At 40.4% G+C, this 25,725-nt stretch overlaps 1 protein-coding gene across 2 annotated transcripts in view; it reads left to right on the forward strand.

Annotated features, from left to right (window-relative positions):
• Positions 1-25,214, forward strand: part of copb1 (COPI coat complex subunit beta 1) — a 52,858-nt gene extending 27,644 nt beyond the window's left edge. For both annotated transcript variants that reach the window (XM_073049504.1, XM_073049503.1), the window contains exons 17-22: positions 576-720; positions 3,138-3,257; positions 3,763-3,908; positions 5,945-6,034; positions 24,214-24,369; positions 24,508-25,214. In XM_073049504.1, coding sequence (XP_072905605.1) covers positions 576-720; positions 3,138-3,257; positions 3,763-3,908; positions 5,945-6,034; positions 24,214-24,369; positions 24,508-24,567 — 717 coding nt within the window. In that variant the 3' untranslated portion in view covers positions 24,568-25,214. The remainder of the gene's footprint in view (positions 1-575; positions 721-3,137; positions 3,258-3,762; positions 3,909-5,944; positions 6,035-24,213; positions 24,370-24,507) is intronic.
• The last annotated feature ends 511 nt before the right edge of the window (positions 25,215-25,725 follow it).

Here is a 25,725-nt window from a genome sequence, read left to right on the forward strand (position 1 = left end):
ATGTTACAACAGAAGAAAATGAAATGCATAAATGCAATCACCAGTCACAAATATGTCTCTGCAGAGGCTTTGTGATGTAGTTAGTAATATTGAGGGAATATTTATATCATTTTCTGACAGTGCCTTAAACATACCAACTTGTGCAGTTGGCGATGCCTTGTAGTGACATTTCCATGAGTTATTGATGGAGTGCTGAATCTCGAAATTCTATTTTGTTCCCATACTCTAAATTGCCTGAAGTTTGTGTGACATATATGCACAAATTGATAGCAAGCAATATTGTACTTGTCACTTCTTTCATTAAATTTAGATTTTCCTTTTCATTTATAGACATTATGCCATTGCATAAATAATTTGTAAAATTTTGCATCGAGAGGCCTCAATTTTGGACTAACCAACAACAGTCGTAATGTTGAGTTGCTTACGTAACTGCCTGTGACCTCTTTGTTTTGACACTGCACACTGAATTTAACCATCCAACCAAATTTAACTGAGTAATTAATTTTCTTGAATGCTCAGAGTGTTTCCATCCCTAAAGGAATACTAGGTTAATAATTTTTATTTTTAATTTATAGGTTACACAGTTGACTGGTTTCTCAGATCCGGTATACGCAGAAGCATACGTACATGTTAATCAGTATGACATTGTACTTGATGTACTTGTGGTCAATCAAACAAGTGACACACTTCAGAACTGCACTCTGGAACTAGCTACATTGGGTAGGTTTTAACACTTAACGCAAGTTTTTATTTTGGTTTGAAAAGCAGTTTGTAACCTAACTTTTTTAGATACTTTGCTGCATGAACAACAGCCTAAGAAAGAAAGACAATTGTTAGAGATGTGGATATGAACAACACTTCTAGGTGAGGCAACATTTCACCTGCAAATCTGTTGGTCATCTACTATATTTGGTGCTCCCGATGCGGCCTCTTCTACATTGGTCAGACCCGAGGGAAATTTGTCGAGCACCTGCACAGTCCACAAAGAGCGGTATTTCCTGATGGCCAACATTTTAATACCTCTCCCCATTCCTGTTCCAGCATGTTGGTCCATAGCTTCCTCTTTTGCCATGATGAGGCCACTCTCAGGGTGGGGGAGCAACACCTCATATTCCTACTAGGTAGCCTCCAACCTGATGGCATGAACATCGATTTCTCTAAATTCAGGTTTATTTTCCCCTCCCCATTCCCTCTTCCATTCCCCATTCTGGCCTCTTCTCACCTATCCATCACCTGCCCCTGGTGCCCCTACTCCTTCCTTTTCTTTTTCCACCTATTACCTCCCAGCTTCTTACTTCAATCCTCCTTTCCCCACCCACTTGGCTTTGCCTGTCACCTAGCTTTCCTTACCCTACCTTTCTATTCTAGCATCTTCCGCTTTCAAATCTTGATGAAGGATTTCAGTTCGAAACATTGACTGTTTGCAATGCCTATAAAAAGTATTCTCCTCCCTTGGAAGTTTTCTTGTTTTATTGTTTTACAATGTTGAATCACAGCGGATTTAATTCAGCTTTTGTGACACTGATAAGCAGAAAAAGACTCGTTTGTTCAAAGTGAAAACAGATCTGTACAAAGTGATCTAAATTAAAACAAATATAAAAATAATTGATTGCATCAACTATTCACCCCCTTAAAGTCAGTATTTAGTAGGTGCACCTTTGGCAGCAATTATAGCCTTGAGTCTGTGTGGATAGGTCTCTCAGCTTTGCACATCTGGACAGTGTGATTATTCCCCATTCTTCTTTACAAAATTGCTCAAGCTCTGTGTCAGATTGCTTGGAGAATGTGAGTGAACAGCCCTTTTCAAATTCTCATTTGGACTGAGGTCTGGACTCTGACTTGTTCACTCCAAGGCATTAATTTTTGCTTTTAAGTGTAGCTGTGGCTTTGTTATTGAGGTCATTGTCTTGCTGGAAAAGAAATCTCCCGAGTCGCAGTTCTCTTGCAAACCGCACCAGATTGTCTTCCGGGATTTCCCTGTATTTTGCTGCATTCATTTTCCCTCTAACTTTCACAAGCCTTCCAGGATCTGCTGTAGTGAAGCATCCCTACAGCATGATGCAGCCACCACCATGCTTCATGGTAGGGATGGTGTGTCTTTGATGTGTGGTGTCTGGCTTGCACTAAACTTAGCATTGGTCTGATGGCCAAAAAGCTCTATTTTGGTTTCATTAGTCCATACAACATTCTTCCAGCTGACTTCAGAGTCTCCCACAAGCGTCTTGGCAAACTCTAGCTGAGATACATGAGAATTTTCAACAGTGTCTTTCTCTTTGCCACTCTCCCATAAAGCTGTGACTGGTGAAGCATCTGGGCAACAATTGTCGTATGTACGGTCTCTCCCATTTTAGCCGCTAAACTTGTAACTCCCAGTGCGGTCATAGGTCTCTTGGTGGCCTACCTCACTACTTACCTTCTTGCATGGTTACTCAGTTTTTGAGGATGGCTTGCTCTAGGCAGATTTACAGCTGTGTTTCTTGATGATTGACTTAACTGTACTCCAAGGGATATTCAGTGATTTGGAAATTTTCTTGTATCCATCTCCTGACTTGTGCTTTTCAACAACCTTTTCACATAGTTGCTTGGAGTGTTCTTTTGTCTTCATGGTGTAGTTTTTGCCAAGATATTGACTCACCAATAGTTGGACCTTTCAGATACAGGTGTGTTTTTACTGCAATCAGTTGAAACACCTTGACTGCACTCAAGTCTCCAAAAGTAGGTCTCCATTTAACTAATTATGTGACTTGTATAACCAACTGGCTGCACCCATGGTGATTTGGTGTGTCATATTAAAGGGGATGAATACTTATGCAATCAATTATTTTGTGCTCTATATTTGTAATTAATTTAGATTACTTTGAAGAGATCTGTTTTCACTTTGACACGAGTCTTTTTTTTCCTGTTGATCAGCGTAAAAAAAAAAGCCAGATTAAATCCACTGTGATTCAATTTTGCAAAAACAATAAAACGTGAAAACTTTTAAGAGGGTGAATACCTTTTATAGGCCCTGTATTCATTTTCATAGATGTTGTTTGGTCTGATGAGTTCCTCTAGCATTTTGTGTTGCTCTGGATTTCCAGCAGCTGTAGAATTTCCTGAGTTTGTGATATGGATTCTGCTTGTTTTTCTTTTGCTAGGTGATCTTAAGCTTGTCGAGAAGCCTTCACCCCTGACTCTTGCTCCTCACGATTTTGCTAATATCAAGGCAAATGTCAAAGTAGCTTCGACAGAAAATGGCATCATTTTTGGTAATATAGGTGAGAAGGAATTTTCTTTAATCAGAACAATTGGTGTGTTATTATCTGAAGAAATGTACTGGGAGATACATTTCCTGTCTCGTTGACAGATGATTTGTTGGATTCCCTTTAACACCTATTTTAGTACTTTGAAAAGAATTGAGAGATTCAAATTGTGATCTAAGGAGACAGCTTTTTGCATTTGGTGATGGAACAATGTCAGGTCACTGTTGACATCAATTTGTGGTCCATCAATACTTAGCACAGTCCACAGGGAGGGTTCACAAGTTTCCCCCCCATGTGCCTAAGAAGAATGGGTTAGTATTTTAAGAAACCACTGTGAAATGCCCCTAGTTTGTAAGTAAGGTTTGATCTGCAGAGAGCTGATAACTATGCATTGAAATGGGTGCTTCATAGTAGGTACAGGTAATCTGGCCCCTTTACTCTGTGATGCTGATAGGAAAGATTTTTTTTCCTTTTCAAGAATTGAGCTACTTGACAGAATTCTGTTTATTTGTGCTTCCAGTTTATGATATATCTGGGGCAGCAAGTGACCGAAATTGTGTGGTACTGAGTGACATTCACATTGACATCATGGACTATATTCAGCCTGCATTGTGCTCCGATGCCGAGTTCCGTCAGATGTGGGCAGAATTTGAATGGGAAAACAAGGTAGGGAAATTATATTGAGTCATAGTCACAGAAAGGCTATTGAGGCTGGGGGAAGGAAGGGCCAGAGGACATAGGTTGGGGGTGTTTGGGGGGAGCATTGGGGGGGGGGGGCTTCTTTGCATGAGGGGTGGTGGGAGTGTGGAGTGGGCTGCTGGGTGGGGTGGTGGATGTGGGCTCACTTTTGGCATTTGAGAGGGACTTGGACAGGTGCATGGATTGGAGGAGTGTGGTCTGGATGCGGGTCGGTGGGACTGGGCGGAGGGGTGGTTTGACACAGCCAAGATGGGCTGGGGGGCCTGTTTCTGTGCTGTGGTGTTCTATGGTTCTAAAAGTACAGTACAGAAACAGGCCCTTTAGCCCATCTTGTCCATGCTGTACCATTTAAATTGCCTACTCCCATCAACCTGCACTGGGACCATTGCCCTCCGTACCCCTCCCATTCATGTACCTATCCAAGGTTCTGTTAAACGTTGAAAGCAAGCTCGCATTGCTCCACTCTCTCAAACTTCTGAGCGAAGAAGTTTCCCCTCATGTTCTCCTTAAACTTTTTACTTTTCACCCTTAACCTATGACCTTTAGTTGTAGTCCCACCCAACCTCAGTAGAAAAAGCCTGCTTGCATTTACCCTATCTATACCCCTCATAATTTTGTATACTTCTATCAAATCTCTCCTCAGTCTTCTACGTTCTAAGAAATAATGTCCTAACCTATTCAATTTTTCTTTATAATTCAGGTCCTCCATTCTTGGCAACATCCTTGTAAATTTTCTCTGTACAATTTCAAACTTATTTACATCTTTCCTGTAGGTAGGTGACCAAAACTGCACACCATACTCCAAAGTAGGCCCCACCAGCATCTTATACAACTTACACATAACATCCCATCTCCTGTATTCAGTACTTTGTATTATGAAGGTCAATGTGCCAGAAGCTTTTTTAATGACCCTATCTACCTGTGACGGTACTCTCAATTAATTTTGGACCTGTATTCCCAGATCCCTTTGTTGTACAGCACTCCTCATTGCTCTACCGTTCACTGTGTAAGACCTATCCTGGTTGGTTCTACTGAAGTGCAACATTCTGAACTGCATTAAATTCCGTCTGCCATTTTTCAGCCTATTTTTCTAGCTGGTTGAGATCCCACTGTAAGTTCTGATAGTCTTCCTAGTTGTCCACTACAATCTCAACCTTGGTGTCATCTGCAAATTTGCTGATTTAATTTACCACATTATCATCCAGATCATTGTAAATAACAAACAACAATGGACCAAGCACTGATCCCTATGCACACACTAGTCACAGGCCTCCAGTCAGATAGGCAACCATCTACTACCGCTGTCTGGCTTCTTTCTCCCACAAAGCCAATATCTAATCCAATTTACTACATTTTAAATGCTGAACAACTGAAATTTCCTGACCGATCTCCCATGCGGACATTGTCAAAGAGCTTGCTGAAGTCCATGTAGATAACATTCACTGCCTTGCCTTCATCAACTTTCCTGGTAACTTTCATGAAAAATTCTATAAGATTAGTTAGACATGACCTAACACGTACAAAGCCATGCTGACTATCCCTAATCGGTCCATGTCTATCCAAATACTCATATATCTGGTCCCTAAGAATTCCATTCAATAACTTCTCCACTTCTGATGTCAGACTCACTGGCCTATAACTTCCTGGTTTATTTTTGGAGTCTTTCTTAACCAGCAGAACAACATTAGCTGGCCTCCAATCCTTCGTTACCTCACCTTTCACTATGGATAATTTAAATATCTGCTAGTGCCCCTGCAATTTTTGCACTTACCTCCCACAGGTTCTGAGGGAACACTTTGTCAGGCCTTTAGGATTTATCTACCCTAATTTGCCTCAAGACAACAAACACCTCCTCCTCTGTAATCTGTAGAGGGTCCACAAACTTGATACTGCTTTGCCTTACTTCTGTAGACTCTGTGTACTTTAACTTGCATAGGTTAAAATGACTTTTCTTGGATAACTGAGTGGATGATCCCTAATTTGTGTTTTTGTTTTGTTTCAAGGTTACAGTTAATACGAACATTACTGATCTAAATGAATATTTGCAGCACATTCTTAAATCTACCAACATGAAGTGTTTGACTCCAGAGAAGGTATGTACTACATAGATGTTTGAGTTGCAACTCGGGTGTGATTTGTTTTTTTCGCTTTTTGGAAAGTCTGAGCTCTTCCTTGTTCGTTTTGCCATTTATATCCGTCCATGCCCAATTTTACCAGTTCATTGCAGTTGATTCATGAGGCACAATTCTGATAATTTGAGCAAATACCTGATTTGAATTTTCTTGTTTTAATACTTATGCTTCATAAATTAGGCATTGGCATTTTCAAGAGAGTTTTGATAAAGTGTTAGCAAAAGTGCTGAAGTAATAGTAACATTGGTATGACCTTGGTTGTGAAGGAAGGCAAAGAACTACGGTGAAAGGTTATTTTATCAAAATGGAGAGGTGTCAAATTCTTCAGAAGGAAGGAAAAATTAAGCAACACATGAACTACAATGGTTTTCAACTCAAGAAGGTAGCTAAAATCTTAAATAGCATAATCAACCTATCATTAACAGGAATCAACAAGGCTAATAAATATTGGAAAAACAAACTGAATGCTGGAGGAACACAGTAGGTTGAATTTCCCTTTTCTCAGTTCCTTCATCCCTGGTGGATCTGCCCTAATGAAGGGTTTCAGCCAAAATGTCAACTGTTTACTCTTATCTATAGATACTGCCTATCCTGCTGGGTTCCTCCAGCATTTTGTGTGTGCTGCTTTGATTTCCAGTTTCTGCAGATTTCCTCTTATTTCTGCTCCCGGAATGTGGCTTTCTTTTCCAGGATGTCAAAGATGTCCTCCTCCTCCAAAGAGCAGTGTTTCCCTTTCACCACCATTGATGCTGCCCCCACATGCATCTCCTCCATTTCACAAACATCTCCCCTCATGTCATCTTCCCACCGCCCTAACGGATAAAATTCCTCTTGTCCTCACTTGCCACCCTGTGAGCCTCCTCATCCAGCACCTTCCACCATCTTCAACAGGATCCCTACCACCAAATGCATCTCTACCTCCCTTCACCCTATCCAATTTCCACTTTCCACAGGGACCACTCCCTCTGTGATTCCCTTGTCCATTGTCTCTCCCCAATAATCTCGTCTTGCACTTGTCCCTGCAAGCAGCCAAAGTGCTACATCTGCCCGTTTACCTCCTTTCAGGGCCGCAAACAATCTTTCCAGGTGAGACAAAACTTCACCTGTGCATCTATATCTGGTGCTCCTGATGTGACCTCCTCTACATTGATGAGATGGATGTAGACTAAGGGACCGCTTTGTCGAGTGCCTTTGCTGCATCTGCAAAAAGTAGCATTTCCTGGTGGTGAACCATTTTAATTCCAATCCCCATTCCCATTCCAACAGATTGTCCATGGCCTCCTCTTCTTCCACAATGAAGCCACTGTAAGGTTGGAGGCTATCCAGATGGAATATGAATTGTTGCTCCTCCATTCTCTAGTAATTATGTCCCCTCCCCTGTCTCTTCTCTTCAATTCCCTCTTAACTCTTCTCCCCACCTGTCTCTGACTTCTTCCTGGAGCCCCTCCTCCCCTTTCCCCCCATGGTCCATTCTTTTCTCCTATCAGATACCTTTTTCAGCTCTTTACATTTTCCACCTATCACCTCCCAGCTTCTTACTTCATTCCCCTCCCCATCTTCTTATTCTTCCTTTCCAGACCCGACAAAGGCTCATGGCTCAGAATGTCTACTGTTCTTTCATTTCCATAGGTGCTGCCTGGCCTGCTGAGTTCTTCCAGCATTTTATGTGTGTTGCTTTGGATTTCCAGCATCTGCAGAATCTCTTGTATTTCCTCTAACAGAGTTTTGTTTCAAATTCCAGCATTTGCAGTGTCCTATGAATAAGGAAGATAAAACAGCATGAGCAGAGCAGTAGACATGATTTAACTTTTAATTGACTTTATAGTTTTCTCAACATCCTGGCTCTTGAATACTGCATTCAGGATGACCATCTGAGGCAGAACCTATTAAAACACTAAAGGAGCATTTCCAAGGTCAGACTGTGAATAACAGTGAGCAAGTTGTTTCTTGGTTACAGTGAAACTGAATTTTGTAACTTGCATGTCTAAATCTTTCAGTCAACATGTTTTTTGTTCATGTTCATTAAGTCAGGATTCATTTCACATTCTGTTGTTGGAAGGCAGTTATTCTGGTACCAAGAAACTTCCCCTGGCTAAGCCATATTATTTGTTCTATTTACTGTATGTGTTGCAACAGATGAAATTTTGCTGGTTGAGTTGCCTCATTTTTATTTAGCCAATTCAGATGCAGAAGACCAACCCAAACATATGAAATTAATTGGTACCACCAAGAGAGTTGTATTTAATTAATTGTTCTGGTGTTGGTGGAATGCTTCATTGTAGAAACTTATAGTGATGCTCTGCTTTTGCAGAGGAACTGTCTGCCAACCTGATGCATTCTTCTTTCAGTAATTTTTTTAGTCCAATCCTGCAGTACTTGTATATTGGGAAATCTTGGTACTGTAATGCTCTACCTGGATCAAAACCATATGGACTTTTCTATCCATGCAATCAAATGAGTGATTGTCAGTGATTCAGTTTGGGGCTTACAGAATTAGCCTGCATTATCTGGGCCAATTCATTGCAATTGGTTCCATTTCTCAAGTACAAAGCCTAAATGCAAGATTCACTTCATACTGGTCCAAATTTGCTATTTTAGAGATATAACACAGTAACAGGCCTTCCAGGCGCAAAGATCCCACACTGCCTAATTCCACTCATGTGAATAATTAAGACGCATGTCTTTGGAATGTGGCAGGAAGCCCGTGCAGTTTTGGGGAGAATGCACGAACTCCTTACAGACAGCTGTGGAATTGAATGACTTTGCTACCGTGCCACCCATCTACCAATCCACATAAATGCACCAGTTGGAGGTGGAAGTGAAAGATTGGGAATAATTTCACTCTGAAGGCTGGAAGGAAAGACAATTGGGGAAGTTGGTAACTAGATCAAAGATTTGTTGATCTCATTGAAACATATGATATATTGGGAGGCACGGGATAGAGTGGATGTGGAGAGGATGATTGTGGAATCCAGGACCAAAGGGCACAGTATCAGAATAAAAAGACATCCCTTTAGAACAGAGATGAGAAGGAATATCTTTAGCCAGAGCTGGTGATGAGGTGAAAGATGGTGCTGGTGAACCACGGTGACATTCTGCAGGCTAATGTACTTTTAAATCAACTTAATGAACTACAGATTTCAAGATCTTCTGAAAGATTCTGTGGACTTTACTCTCAAGCAAGCAGGTATGGTATCCTTTAACCAGACGAAGGTTCATCAGCCTGGCTAGGAGTGAGGCTGAAATACAGGAATGAGACCCCCTCTACTTAACATCTTGTTAGCAAATGTCCAGTTGCTGGAGAACAAAATTGAGGACCTGAGGGAAAGATTGCTGTATCGAAGGGAAATGAAAGATTGCTGTGCTTTATGTTCGACTGAGACCTGGCTTACACCCAGCATACAAGATACAGTACCTGAAGGCCTCTCAATTCACAGGAAGGACCGAGCTACTGATTCAGAAAAGGCAAAAGGTGGAGTTGTGTGTTTCATGATAAACTCTTATTGGTGCTCCAAAGTGGCAGTATTGTTGAACTTATGCTCCCCAGCCTTGAATACAAAAAGATAAAATGCCATCCATTTTATTTACCTAGTAGGTACTCATCCGTAATTCTCACTGGAGTTTACATATTACCTGCGGCTGACTACAATTAAGCGTTTGAGATGCTGCACGATGCTGTCTCCAAACAAGAAACAATCCATCCAGGCACATTTCACATTATAGTCGGGGACATCATCCAGATTTGTTTGAAGCAATCTCTGCTCAATTTCCATCAGCATATAACCTGTAGCACCAGAGGTCCCAACACACTAGACCACTGTTAGGGTAAAGAATGCCTACAGTTCCATGCCCAAACTGCGTTTTGGGCAATCTGATCACTTGGCTGTCTTTCTAGCTGCATACTGGCAGAGGCTAAAGAGCAAAACTCCAGAGACTAGGACAACAAAGACATGGTCACAGGGAGGCAGAGAGGTGGCTATGGGATTGCTTCGAATCAGTTGACTGGGCCATATTCAAGCTCTCATCTATAGATCTGAATGAATACACCATAGTTGTCAGAGACTTTATTAGAGCAGTTGTAGATGAGGGTATCCCCACAAAATCATTCAGAGTATATTTCCACTAAAAGTCCTAGATGAACCATGAGATCCACAATTGGCTGAGGGCCAGATCAGAGGAATTCAAATCTGGTGACGAGAAAGTTACAAAAGGTCCAGGTACGATCTCTGGAAAGCTATCTCACAGGTGAAGTGGCACCTTCACCAGACTAAACTTGAATCAAGGAAGGACAGTTGTGGCAGGCCTTGAATGTTATCACTTTTAAAGTAAAATCAAGCAACATGGGCAACAACAGGGTTTTGCTTCCAGATGAGCTCAATGCCTTCTATCCCCACTTTCTTTGTCAAAACATGGAGCAACGGGTTTCCGGTGACATCATCATTGAGAATGGCAGCTTAAGTCACTAGCTCTTCCGGAAAAACGTGTATTAAGCCCCGTTAACCCATCAAATATAGAATTTTTCAAAAAATATTTGAACTGAAAAGAGGGGCAAGAATGGGGAAAAAGAATAGAAATATGAAAAGCGACACTGCTGAGCCTGCGGCTGAGAGGAGTGCAGTGAACGGCTCTCCTACCTGACCGCTTGCTAGTGAGGCAGACACTGGGCCTCGTTCAGGCGAAGCGGCGAATATGATTGAAATTCTGAAAGAGATAAGGGAGTTCCAGAAAGATATAAAGCAGCAGCTACATGATATGAAGTCAGAGCACGCCAGCGTCAATCAAAAAATAGCGGCGGCAGAGACTCGAATTGAGAAGGTGGAAGATCGTGTTCAAAACGTGGAACGGATACTGAGTAAGACGATAAAAATATTAAATCACCAAGAAGGTAAACTGCTTGACCTGGAGGGAAGATCACGGGGGAAAAATATCAGAATATACAATGTTCCCGAAGGAGCGGAGGGCTTGTCTATGACAGAGTTTGTCGGAAAGTTGCTGCAGGACGCACTGGATCTTCCCTCGGTTATGGAGCTGGAAATCGAGAGAGCGCATCGCGCGATCATCCCGAAGCCAACCCGAGATAGAGCAGATAAGCCATGCTCAATAAGAATTAAATCCCTTCGGTACAGTACCAAGGTGGAGATTCTACGAAGGGCCTGGGGTAAGAAGAGGTTAGACGATAATATATTTCGACCAAGATTACCCCCCCCCCCCCCCCACGGTCCTGCAGAAATGTAAAGAATACTCTGAAGTAAAGCGAGTACTAAAGCAAGAAAGGATTAGATTTCAAACTCCGTACCCTGCTAAACTTCGAGTGTTTTATGAAGATGGGATGCGGTTGTACCAGACAGTGGAAGAGGCGACTACAGACATGAAGGCCAGAGGGTCGCCCATCAGCGTGATCAAACCGAGGGAACGCCTGGCAGAGGAATTATCCCACTCCACTTGGGAAATAGTGCGAGAATTGAGACGGAAGGAGGCCAAGAGAAGTATATCAGGAAGAGACCGGGAGTTTTCCAAAGACAGACCTCACCCCCTCCAGAAGAGCCATAAGGTTTGGCTAACTTTAAAAATGTTAAGAAGCTAAACGGAAGCAAAAGTAGACAGTGATATACCTATTTTGAGAAATACTTATTATAATGTGGATTTTATATTACTTAATTCTTATTCTTTATTATTCGCTCACTTATATATGTGTGCATATATGTGTATGTATGTAATATGTGTGTGTATATATATATATATATATATGAGGAGTACACAGGGAAATCTTTTCTGTGTAATGGATTTGTTCACTGACTTTTATGAATACTGCAATGGGGGCCCTCAATTCACAAGTAGGAGGGGTTATCCTCCACAGCTAGACATTTCCTCTAGCTCAACGCAGTCAAGTCAAGTCAAGTCACTTTTATTGTCATTTTGACCATAACTGCTGGTACAGTACATAGTAAAAATGAGACAACGTTTTTCAGGACCATGGTGTTACATGACACAGTACAAAAACTAGACTGAGCTACGTTTAAAAAAAACAACACAGAGAAAGCTACACTAGACTGCAGACCTACACAGGACTGCATAAAGTACACAAAAACAGTGCAGGCATTGCAATAAATAATAAACAGGACAATAGGGCAAGGTGTCAGTCCAGGCTTCGGGTATTGAGGAGTCTGATAGCTTGGGGAAAGAAATTGTTACTTAGTCTGGTCGTGAGAGCCTGAATGCTTCGGAGCCTTTTCCCAGATGGCAGGAGGGAGAAGAGTTTGTATGAGGGGTGCATGGGGTCCTTCACAGTGCTGTTTTCTTTGCGGATGCAGCGTGTAGTGTAAATGTCCGTGATGGCGGGAAGAGATACCCCGATGATCTTCTCAGCTGACCTCACTATCCGCTGCAGGGACTTGCGATCCGAGATGGTGCAATTTCCGAACCAGGCAGTGATGCAGCTGCTCAGGATACTCTCAATACAACCCCTGTAGAATGTGATGAGGATGCTGCTGGGCTTTCTTTGCTATGGAGCTGGTGTTGAGGGACCAGGTGAAATTCTCTGTCAGGTGAACACCAAGAAACTTGGTGCTCTTTACGATCTCTACCGAGGAGCCATCGATGTTCAGCGGGGAGTGGTTGCTCCGTGCCCTCCTGAAGTCAACAACCATCTCTTTTGTTCACATTAAGAGACAGGTTGTTGGCTCTGCACCAGTCCGTTACCTCCTCTCTGTAAACTGACTCGTCGTTCTTGCTGATGAGACCCACCACGGTCGTGTCATCGGCGAACTTGATGATATGGTTCGAACTGTGTGTTGCAGTACAGTTGTGGGTCAGCAGAGTGAACAGCAGTGGACTGAGCACGCAACCCTGGGGAGCCCCCGTGCTCAGTGTGATGGTGTTGGAGATGCTGCTCCCGATCCAGACTGACTGAGGTCTCCCAGTCAGGAAGTCTAGGATCCAGTTGCAGAGGGAGGTGTTCAGGCCCAGCAGGTTCAGCTTTCCAAACAGTTTCTGAGGGATGATTGTGTTGAATGCTGAACTGAAGTCTATGAACAGCATTCGAACGTATGTGTCTTTTTTGTCCAGGTGGGTTAGGGCCAGGTGGAGGGTGGTGGCAATGGCGTCATCTGTTGAGAGGTTGGGACAGTACGCAAACTACAGGGGTTCCAGTGAGGGGGGCAGCAGGGTCTTGATATGCCTCATGACGAGCCTCTGGAAACACTTCATGATGATGGATGTAAGTGTAACAGGACGGTAGTCATTTAGGCAGGACACTGAAGACTTCTTCGGCACGGAGACGATGGTGGCGGCCTTGAAGCATGTTGGAACAGTGGCGCTGCTCAGTGAGATGTGGAAGATGTCTGTGAGAACATCTGCTAGCTGGTCTGCACATCCTCTGAGCACTCTACCAGGGATGTTGTCTGGTCCAGCAGCTTTCCGTGGGTTGACCCTGCACAGGGTTCTTCTCACGTCGGCCACGGTGAGACACAGCACCTGGTCATTTGTAGGAGGGGTGGACTTCCTCGCCGCCACGTCATTTTCCACCTCAAACCGGGCGTAGAAGTTATTCAGCGCATCTGGGAGGGAGGCATCACCTGCACAGTCAGGTGATGTTGTCCTGTAATTGGTGATGTCCTGGATACCCTTCCACATGCGCCGCATCAGATGACACGCCGTCATCTAGTAGATGACACAGGGTCATCTACTAGAGACCTCAGCCTTGGAATCACACGTTCGTTGCTATTTTTGTTATTATTTGCGTTTCTTGGTTCTTATTTGTTCAGGGAGTAGATCGATTAAGTTTTATTCTGCAAATTTCAATGATACATTGACAGATAAATACAGATGGCTAAGGACAGAGTAAAATTAATTTCTTTTAATGTCAATGGGCTATTAAATCCAATCAAATGTAATAGAATTTTATCCAAAATGAAAAAAGAACAAGCCCATGTAGTATATTTACAGGAAACTCATTTAAGTGATAATGACCATAGAAAACTAAAGAGAATGGGCTTCACTAATTTGTTTTTCTCTTCATATAAATCAGGACATAGGAGAGGAGTTGCTATTCTTATCTCAAGTAAGCTAAATTTTGAAAAAGTATTTGAAATGGGAGATAAAGAGGGCAGATATATTCTGGTAAGGGGAAATATAGATGGAAATTCAGTTACTCTATTGAATATATGCGCACCCCCGGGAAGTGATATTGGTTTCTTTCAGAAAATTACTGATATTATGGTAGCAGAAACAGAAGGTCTCCTGATATGTGGTGGAGACTTAAATTTACAATTACAACCAAACTTAGACTCTTCCAATAGAAAAACCTATGAAACAAAATCCTTACATAAGAAAGAAGGACCTTTTCCCCGACAGAAGGGATTACACTCATTATTCTGCTCCCCATTCTGTATATACAAGAATAGACTATTTCATAACATGTGGAAAAGGGCAAAATAAACACCTGTGGAGTTGGGACAATAGATATAAGTGACCATGCACCTATATATTTGTTGATTATGACCAAAGAATACTATTTGGAAAGTAAATTCAAGTCCACTCAATGATCCGCACTTTAAGAAACAAATTAAAAAAGAAATTGGTCTCTACCTAGAATTTAATGATAATGGTGAGGTTTCACTTCCCATTTTATAGGATACTCAGAAGGCTGTCTAAAGAGGGAAAATTATAGCGATAGCTTCATATAAGAAAAAAATAAGGAATAAAACATTAGAGGAATTACAAAATAGGCTGAAGGAACTAGAGAAAAACACAAATTGAATTTGGCACAGGATACATTAGGGGAAATTAAAAGAATTAGGAATGAAATTAATAGTTCGGCTACGCAATAAATCAGGAAAAATTTAATGTTTCTGAAACAGAGACATTATGAAAGTGGATCAAAATCTATGAAAATACTGGCATGGAAACTGAAAAAAAAAGCAGTAAATACAATTCATAGAATTGTATTACCTTAGTCTTACCTTAGAAAGGGGGACGAGACAGGGTTGTGCATGGTCACTGCTGCTCTTCGCATTATATCTGGAACCATTAGCTCAATACATCAGACAAAATGAAGGTATCAGGGGAATTACTATTAAAGGGACAGAGCATAAATTGGCTTGTTACATGGATGACATTTTGATCTATCTAGGGCAACCAACATACTGTTTACCTAAATTGATGCAATCCTTTGAACAATATGGTCAATTATCAGGATACAAGATCAACATAGATAAAACCCAATTACTTTCATATTACTATAGCCCACCAAGAGAAATTGAAAGTAGATATCCCTGGGCATGGCACACAGAGTCTTTCAAATATTTGGGCATCATTATGCCAAAAGATTTGGCAAAATTATCAGAATGTATTATCAGCCTTTATATAAAAAAATTAAGGAAGATATGGCAAGATGGAACCTGATTCCTTTTTTCAGTCTCAGTTCAAGGACTGAGTCTATTAAAATGAATATACTGCCCAGACTGTTATATCTCTTTCAGACCCTACCAATAGAGATTAATCAAAATCAATTCAATGAATGGAACAAGTTGCTATCAAGGTATATTTGGCAGGGTAAAAGGCCTAGAGTTCGTCTCAAAACTTTGCAATTAGCAAAGGAAAAGGGGGGATGGGGCCTACCTTCTCTTAGAGATTATTATTTTGCAGCACAGTTGAGAGCTGTGATATGTTGGTGCAACCCATCATATGACACTCAATGGAAAAACATTGAGGAGCCGGTACTTCCCATCCCCATACAAGCAATGTTGGCTGATAACAACCGGCAAAGGTACAAAAATAATATTGATAATCCATGGGTGAAATTGACTCTTAAAATATGGAAAACTACTATTAAAGAATATAATCTAGAGGAAGATATTGCAATTCTTAAATGGTGTGCATATGACTCGGATTTTACACCAATAAAATTGGATGCTAGATTTAAGGACTGGACAGCTAAAGGAATAACAGTTCTTTGCAACATAATAGAAGGAGGAACACAGTTCAGTTTTGAAATGCTTAAAGAGAAACTTATTAGAAAAACAAAATTTTTATCGGTATTTACAGATGTGACAATATGTTAATAAGACGCTTAAAAATGTAACCAAGGCAAGTACATGCTTGATAGAGCTATTTAGAAAAGCATATAATTCAGATAACAGTAGTAGAATCATTTCAAGCATGTATAAGGGGTTGTCAAATCTTAAAACACATTCGACTTCATACATTAAAACAAAATGGGAGAAGGAAGGAGGGATAATTATATCTGAGGAAGAATGGACAATAATATGGAGGTATCAATGGAGGTGTACCAGTTCACAGAAATGGAGAGAGTTTGGATGGAAAAACTTGATAAGATATTTTATTACACGCTCTCAGAAATCCCATTATGATAGTAACCTCCCTGTTTGCTGGAGAAATTGTGGAAATCAAAATGCAAATCATTATCATATTTTTTGGGACTGCCCTGTTATCAAAAACTATTGGAGGGGGATACACAATGCCCTACAAGACATCTTTAAATGTGAAATACCCTTAGAGAGTAAGACTATATATTTTGGATATATACCTCAAGAATGGTTGAAAAGAGATAAATATTTAATGAATATACTGTTGGTAGCTGGTAAAAAGACTCTTACTAGGAAATGGTTATCACAGGAGAGCCCAACTTTAAATGCATGGATGGAAATTAACAATGGACATTTACAAAATTGAGAAGATAACAGCATCTGTTAATCATAAGCTGGAACAATTTGATTCATACTGGGAAAAATGGTTTAACTACATAATGCCTCATAGGCCTGATTTTATTCTCACAGATCAATGAATATGTTGTAAAAAAAAGCACTCCCTACTTGTACATAGTTTTTTCCTTTTGCTTGTTTTTTCTTTCCGCTCTTTTCTATAAGTGTATACCTCAGATAAATACTGTGGAGATTTGTGATTTATATGATATATATGTACAATGTCTGAAATACATCTTATGGAAATGTTTGTTTGATGATGAACTTCAACAAAAAATAAATTACAAAAAAAAAATGGTGCAACCATCATGATTTCCCACAGTCATCAATGATTCTGTGATGCATGAGCAGCCTTTAGGAGGGTGAACCCCTGAGAAACATCCTGCCCAGACAGGTATCTGGCCAAGTACTGAAGACCTGTGCTGATCAACTGGCTGGAGTGTTCAGTGAGATCTTAAACCTCTCACTTCGGTAGTCTGAGGGACCCACTTGGTTCAAACGTGCTTTAATTATACCGGTGCTTAAGATGAACATTGTAACCTGCCTCAGTGACTGTTGTCCAGTAGCAGTAGACACCATAGTAACAAAGTGTTTTAAGAGGTTGTTGATGAAACATATCAACTCCTGCATGAGAAGCAACTTGGATCCACTCCAATTTTCCACCGGTGTGTAAGAGGTCCACAGCAAATGCCATCTGACTGGCTCTTCACTCAGCCCTAGAATATCTGAACATCAGGATGCTCTTTATGGACATCCAATACCATCATCCCCTCAAAAATAATCAGTAAGCTTCAAGACCTTGAACTTAATACCTCCCTGTCCAATTGGACCCTTGATTACCCCACTTGCAGACCCCAGTCAGTTTGGGTTGGCAACATTTTCTGCACATTATCCATCAGCACAAGTACACCACAAGGCTGTGTGCTAAGCCCTTGCTGTACTCGCTTTACTCTGTATGGTTAAGCACAATTGTAGTGCTGTATTCAAGTTTGCTGGCAATGCCACTGTCATAGGCTGATAAAAGGTGGTGATGAATCAGCACTTAGGAGGGAGATTGAAAATCTGGCTGAGTGGTGTCACAACAACAACTTCTCACTCACTGTCAGCAAAACCAAGGAGCTGATTATTGACTTCAGGAGGAGGAAACCAGAGGTCCATGAGCCAGTCCTCACTGGAGGATCAAAGGTGGAGAAAGTCAACAACTTTAAATTTCTTGGTGTTACCATTTTGGGAGCCGTGTCCTGAGCCCAGCACATAAGTGCAATTATGAAGCAAGCACAGCAGCGCCTCTATTTCCTTTGGCGTCTACGAAGATTTAGCATTATATTTAAAACTTTGATGAACTGGAATAGATGTGTGGTGCAGAGCATATTGACTGGCTGCATCACAACCAGGTATGGAAACGCCAATGTCCTTGAATGGAAAATCTTACAAAAAGTAGTGGATATGGCTCAGTCCATCACGAGTATCAGCCTCCCTACCACAGTGCATTTACACAGAGCGTTGCCAAAGAAAGCAGCATCCATCTTCAGGGACTCCCACCACCCAGACCATGCTTTCTTCATACCGCTGCCATCAGGAAGAAAGTACCTCAGGACTCACACCACCAAGTTCAGGAACAGTTATTACCCTCAACCATCAGCTTCTTGAACCAAAGGGGATAATTCCACTCCATCACTGAAATGTTCCTAAATCTGTGGACTCACGTCCAAAGACATTTCATCTCATGTTCCCGATATCTATTGGTTATTATTATTATTTCTTTCTTTTTGTATATGCACAGTCGTCTTTTGCACACTGGTTGAACGCCCAAGCCGATGTGGTCTTTCTTTGATTCTGGTAGTTGTCCGACATTGACAGGAAATCTGTGCAGGAGAGATTTTTAAAAGCAGAAAAGCTGTTGCACTGGGGTAGTTCCACTCTCATGACCTCAGAAGTCCAAGTTCAGTGGTACAGTAAAGCTTCACAAACTGAGGTCTTCCTTGGTTGCAGCGGATGACCATGATGTCTTCTGTTGCCTTGTCAAGCCCATTGCTCTCCACAGAGCATTGCAGAACCACCCTGCTGGCCATCGGATGTCGTGGTCGATCTCACCCACCCAGTCCGCCAGAGCTGACTTTGCGTGCTGGGGCAGGCATGTCCTCAAGATTCTATTAACATTATTATTCTATTATGGATTTATTGCATATGCCCGCAAGAAAATGAATCTCGGGGATGTGTATGATGACGTACATGTACTTTGCTAATAAATTTGCTTTGAACTTTGAATCCATGTTTTGAACTTTGATTAGCACAAATGGCTGTGGAAGCTAAGTCATTGGGTGTATTTAAAGCCAAGGTTTAAATGCTCTTGATTAGTAAGGGTGTCAAAGATTATGGGGAGAAGCAGTAGAATATATTTGAGAGGAAATAATAAATCAGCATGTTGGAATGGCAGAGCAGACTCGATGAGCTATGAAAGAGTTGGATGGGCAGTAGAAAAATATCCCTCTAGCATGTAATTTCTGTTCCTTCTGTACCTAGGGAAAATATGAGGAGATTCTTTAACTGTGGGATTCCAAGGAACTTTACTTGGGAACTGAATTTAATAATTAGATACCAAGATCTGTGGAATGAAATAAAAAGGCATTAATTTTTTTGCCATTTTTGAGGGTGATTGGGTGATGGGACTAATGCTGTTATGATGGGTGGTTTTGAAAATCGATTTAGGAACCGGATTGAAGGAATACTGCAATATTAGAAGACTTCCTATACCTAATAAAGTGGCCACTAAGTATGTTTGTGGCCTTCTGCTGTTGTAGTCATTCGCTTCAAAGGTTCGATGCATTGTGCGATCAGAGATGCTGTTCTGCACACTACTTTGTAATACATGGTTATTTGAGTTACTGTTGCCTTCCTGCCAGCTCAAACCAGTCTCGAAATTCAAGGTAAAATTTACTATCGGAGTACATAGGTGTCACCACATACAACCCTGAGATTCTTTTTCTGCAGGCATACTTAGCAAATCTGTAGAACTTTAACTGTAAACATCAGGAACTATAAACTAAACAAACTGTAAATGCAGATATAAATAAATAACAATAAATAAGGAGCATGAAATAACAATATAACAGAGTCCTTAAATGAGTGTACCTATCCTCTTTTGTTCAAGAGCCTGCTGGTTGAGAGGAAGTAACTGTTGGCTCATGGACCTCTGGTTTCCCTCTCCTGAACTCCACAATCAGTTCCTTGGTCTTACTGACATTGAGTGAGAGGTTGTTGTTATTACACCACTCAGCCAGATTTTCAATCTCCCTCCTGTATGCTGATTCATCACCCCTTTTAATACAGCCCATAACAGTGGTGTCATCAGCAAGCTTGTATATGGTGTTGAAGCTGTACTTAGCCACACAATCATAGGTGTAAAGCGAATAGAGCGGGGTTAAGTACACATCCCTGCAGTGCTCCTGTGCTGATGGATATTGTGAAGGAGATGTTTTTGCCAATCCAAAATGATTGGGGTTTACAAGTGAGGAAATCCAGGATCCAATTGCTCAAGGGGGTATTGAGGCCCAGGTCTGGGAGTTCACTGATTAGTTTTGAGGGGATGATATTGTTAAATGTCAAGCTGTAATTGATACAGAGCATCCTGATGTATGCATTTTTGCTGTCCAGATGTTCCAGAGTTGTGTGAAGAGCCAATGAGATGGCATTTGCTTTAGATCTTTTGCTTTGGTAGGCAAATTGGAGTGGAAACCATTCAGATTGGTCATTCTCCTCTGACCTCTCTCATTAACAGGGTGTATTCACCCACAGAACTGCCACTCGCTTGAAATTTCTAGATTTTTGCACCATTCTCTGTAAATTCTAAAGACTGTTCTGTGTGAAAATCCCAGGGGATAAGCAGTTTCTGAGATACTCAGACCACCTCATCTGGCACTAACAGTTGTTCCATGGTCAAAGTAATTTAGATCACATTATTTCCCCATTCTGATGTTTAGTCTGAACAACAACTGAACTTCTTGACCATGTCTGCATGCTTTTATGCATTGAATTACTGCTATATGATTGGGTGATTAGATATTTGTATTAATAAGCAAGTGTACAGGTGTACCCAGTAAAGTGGCCATTGAGTGCATGTGTATAGTTGATCTGAACATTGTATTGCACCGCCACCCAGTGGATTTGTTAAAGAAGTGCGTGCTGGACTCGATTTGAGAGATTGGTTTTGAACTTGTCAATTTGATGGGCCTTCAGCTTTGGCTTTAGTAAAAAGTGTAACAGAGTGTCATTCTGATATCAGTAACATTAATGCATTTTATCCTGTGACAATAAGAGTCCAATTTAATAATTTCAGGTTTTGTGTGATGAGTTTGTGACCTGTTATTTTAGCAATATGTGAACATGCACAAGTAAACAGGAAATAGAAACGGTTATAACTGGGCTGGTGTCATTGTTGGGAGTGGTGGGCTGGTGCTGACTGGTTACAGTGGCAATTATTTGGGTTCTCCTAAACCTAGGTGAGAGGGTGATGACTCTGAGATTGGTACAATGAATTTCTGTGATTGGCAGTGTTCAGTCCATTTCATTTTGGAAAGATCAATTCTTGGCTTGAAATATATTTTGCATAATTTTATTTTTAAAACTGAACATTTTGTATATTTTGATGAGTAGCACTCGATTACATGTTACAGGTAGGGAATATGTTTAGAATAGAGCCAAAGGAATCAAGGATAAATTAAAGTACGGGCTGTGAAAGTGCTTGGTAGTCATTTGCAAAAATCAATCCCCCCCCCTCTCCTATTTTATATGGCTGAGTAACTGTGGATGACAGCAGGTTGATACAAAAACCACAACACTGGTCCACTTGTGCTTTTATACAGCTTTGAAAATTAGGAATGAATAAATATAATATGGGCATTTAAAAAGACCTGAGTAGAGCTACTCAGTTCAGTACAGGATAACTTAGTTCTGCAATTAAGATTGAGAATTTAAATCCCTAGATGAAGAATCAGAGATAGAGATTTTAAATGCAGTGGAATGCATAGCATGCTGCTTCTATTAGACTTTCAAATTAGTTGCAATATACATAATTTTGAATCAGAATCAGTATATTCTGATTCAAAATCATATGACACCAGCATATGTCACGAAATTTATTAACTTAGCAGCAGCAGTACTATGCAATACATGATAAATATAGAAATTTTTAAATAAAAATTACAGTAGGTATATATGCATATTAAATAGTTACATTAAAAATAGTGCAAAAACAAATAATAAAAAAGTGAGATAGTGTGATGACCTTAATGTCTATTTAGAAATCGGATGTCAGGGGGGAGAGGAGGGGAAGAAATTAATAAGATTAAACCAAAGGGCATCCTGTCTTAATCTGTGATAGTTCATTTTTATGGATCTGGGTATTGTTGTCAGGGACAACATCTATTGCCCATATCACAATCTTGTGAAGTCATCTTGCAGAGCTACAGTTGTCATTGTGAATGCTTTTGGGCAGGGAGTTAGAAGATTTGTATCCCGTGATAACGAAGGACCGATGATGGGTTCCTGACTCAGTTTGGTGTGCGACTTGCAGAGAAGCTGCAGCTCTTGATATTTCCATGCAGCTACAGGCTCTGTCTTGATGATAAAGTTGTGGGCATGGGAAATGTTGTCACATAACTGCAATGCATTTTGTACTGGCAATGAGTGAGTGAATGCTTAAGATAGGCAATGGGGTGCTATTTAAGGTGTAGGTGGTGGTGAGCTTCTTGAGAATCATTGGACATGCGCTCATCCAAGTGGAGAGTATTCCATTCTGGCTCAGTCTTGTAAGTGATGGAAAAGCCTTAATTTGTCAGGAGTTGAGTTACCCAACTTCTGATCTGTTGTTGCCATGGTATTTGCCTGGTCCAATCAAGTTTCTCATCACAAATGAGAAAATCTGCAGATGCTGGGAATCCAAGCAAAGCACACAAAATGCTGGAGAACTCAGCAGGCCAGGCAGCATCTATGGAAAAGAATGCAGCCGATTTTTTTTTTGGGTCAAGACCCTTTCAGTCCTGCCAAAGGGTCTTGGCGGGCCCGAAACATAAAGTGTACTCTTTTCCAAAGTTTATCATCAGTTGTGACTAGATGACCTAACTGGTGAATGTAATGCCATTGAATGTGAAAACTATGTATGTGGTTACATCCTTTGCAGTTACAAGTATAATTAAACATAGTGCAACAATCGATAAACATCCTCACTTCTAACCTTATGATGGAAGAAGTATCATTAGTGCAGCACCTGGAGGTGGCTGGGTTTAAAACTCTGCTTAGAGAAATGTCTGTAGCGATGTGCAAGGGCTTGTGCAGAGTATAGCTCTAGCCACTCAAATGTTTTATTCTGCCTCTTCACTTCAACTTTATCAAGCTGCTACATTTTGCTGCTACATTCGGGCAGTCACTGTAATCACATCTCTGGAATGTTTGGACCAAAGCTGTTGAGATCTGGAACTGCCTGGTTCAGGTTAAACCCAAACTAGGCATTGACACCCAAGTGAATTTCAATAGCAATTAATAGTAAATGTCATTGTTGTATTGCTATTGATTATAAATGGACTAAACTGTAATTATCTTGTGAACAGGATGTACCTGGGTGGTTATTTACATAGCTGGCTTTCTGCTGGTACGCTAGAGGCATCCCACTCTTTTTTTTAATTTGCAAGTTAGGTAACATAAATGCTTTTTTTCTGTCTTCAGTGAAGTTGCCAAAATGTGCTAGAGACCATATTGTGAACATTGAATACATTCCACTAATCTAAAAGAAGAAATCATTAATTGCTCTTCCTTCTGTAATATTTTGGAGCCATAAATAATAGATAAGTTAGAAAAATTGTCATTGCCTACAAAGGAATTTGGCTTGTGGAATGAGTTTGGGTTTGCAAAGTGAACAGTGTTGTTAGAGTGGTGTCCAGAGAGGAGAGTTTATCTGTTCATGGTGATATCTTAGTGAAGGTGCCAGAAATGTGGTGAATATGGAGACTGCAGCAGAAGATGAGGTTGAGAATCTTAATATCATTCTGGTGTGAAGAGGCTGAAGAAGTGAAGTTATATAGGCAACAGGACTAATTGTCAAGGACTCTGTCAGATATGGCAGTGAGGAATCTTTATTTGATGAAGGAGGTACTGGTATGGAATATTTTTTCTTAAGTATTCTTTCTGATATATTTTGGAATTTAAAAGGCATTGTTTAGAAATTCACTTGGGTGTAAATTTCTTACTGTATTTTTAATAAATTACATTTACTTATAACCATTTTATTCTCCAATTTTCCCAGATATTTAGTAGACTTCATAATTACACATCAACCTATTCTTCTGACCAGGGATTTTCTTTGCAGTAGTGTTTTTTTTAGATACATTTAATTGTTTGATACTGTTACATTTTTTCTAATTTCAGGCACTTTCTGGTTACTGTGGTTTTATGGCTGCCAACCTCTATGCACGATCCATATTTGGAGAAGATGCACTTGCAAATGTTAGCATAGAAAGTCCAGTTCATCTTGGACCTGATGCTCCCGTGACTGGTCACATACGCATTCGAGCAAAGAGTCAGGTACGTTGTAAAATGAAGTCTTGTGTCTGATTCTTGTAACTAAAGAAACATAAGCTACATTTAGGTTTAAAATGAAACACTGATATATCTGTACCTAGTAAACTATTTCCAATTTACTATGTTCACTTTATCTTGCAGGGAATGGCTCTCAGTTTGGGTGATAAGATCAACCTGTCCCAGAAGAAAGTAAAAGCATAGCAGTTTTTTCAAACACCAGTGCGCTTAAATTAATGTTAGTTTAATCCATCAATATCTACAAGTTTATCTAATACAAGATCATAGATGCTGAATATGCTGAAGAGAGCTTGTGATTTGTTGACTTTTCCATAAAATGAAGCTTCTATTATACAATTCAAAAGACTGTAGAATCGTTTCATTTTGTCTTTTTTGTCTTGCTGCAGACATTCTTGTTTTACACTAAAGTTTATCCATTATAATAAAGATAAATTCTCAATGTGTTCATTGTTCATCTGGTGTTGGGAGTTGAGATACTTATATGAATATTTGTTGTGAAGAATGTGGTTACCAAAAGATGGAAAATTGTCATGCCCATATTACTTGTGAATACTTACCTCTGGCCAAGATGTAACAATCCAGTTTGAAAGTGCTTTTTTCTCCCTCTTCTTCCCCCCCCCCCACCTCTTAAAATCAATACAGTGGATATTTATTGAATCTCAAACTACATTCTGACAGCAGTGCCATCTGCACAGTGTATTAAGGATAAATGGTGTAACTGAGGTTACTTTGAAATGTATAGCAATCTCAAATATTAAGGAGTTAACCTTTTTTTACATGTTATATAAATGATGCAACATATTATAATAAAAAAAAGGGCAGAGCTTTTACCTGATTTGTAGAACTTATGTTTGTTTACCTCATTCAAAAAGTATGTCCGAATCAAACCAGTATCAACTCTTCCACAACTGCACCATAAACTGATAATTTACACCCTGTGTTGACGTATTTGTTGTTCAGACATAATTATCAGTCTACTCACTGGCATACTTCTTAACGATATCTGTCCTGTCCTGACAGCCATGTGCACAGGAAAGAGGGAGCAGATGAGGCATGCAACAATCCACTCCAAATGCGAAAATAATCTAGGAGCACATATTTGTATAATATGTCCTTAATATGCCCCTCCCAAAGTGTGCGCATTTAAATTCATATGCTTGCCCTCGAGTCCCCTTCTTTGCGCACAACCAGAAAAGCAATAATTGATTATTAAGATGAATCACCATTTTACGTGCAGAAAATTTAGATGTATCTCAGTTGTAGATATTTTGATGATCATGACTTAAAATTCTTGCATTTGCCCTGTGCTCAGCAGCATTTCCAATCCCACTAAGATTTTTG

This window comes from Hemitrygon akajei, chromosome 6 (assembly GCF_048418815.1).
Source record: "Hemitrygon akajei chromosome 6, sHemAka1.3, whole genome shotgun sequence".
Classification (NCBI taxonomy): domain Eukaryota; kingdom Metazoa; phylum Chordata; class Chondrichthyes; order Myliobatiformes; family Dasyatidae; genus Hemitrygon; species Hemitrygon akajei.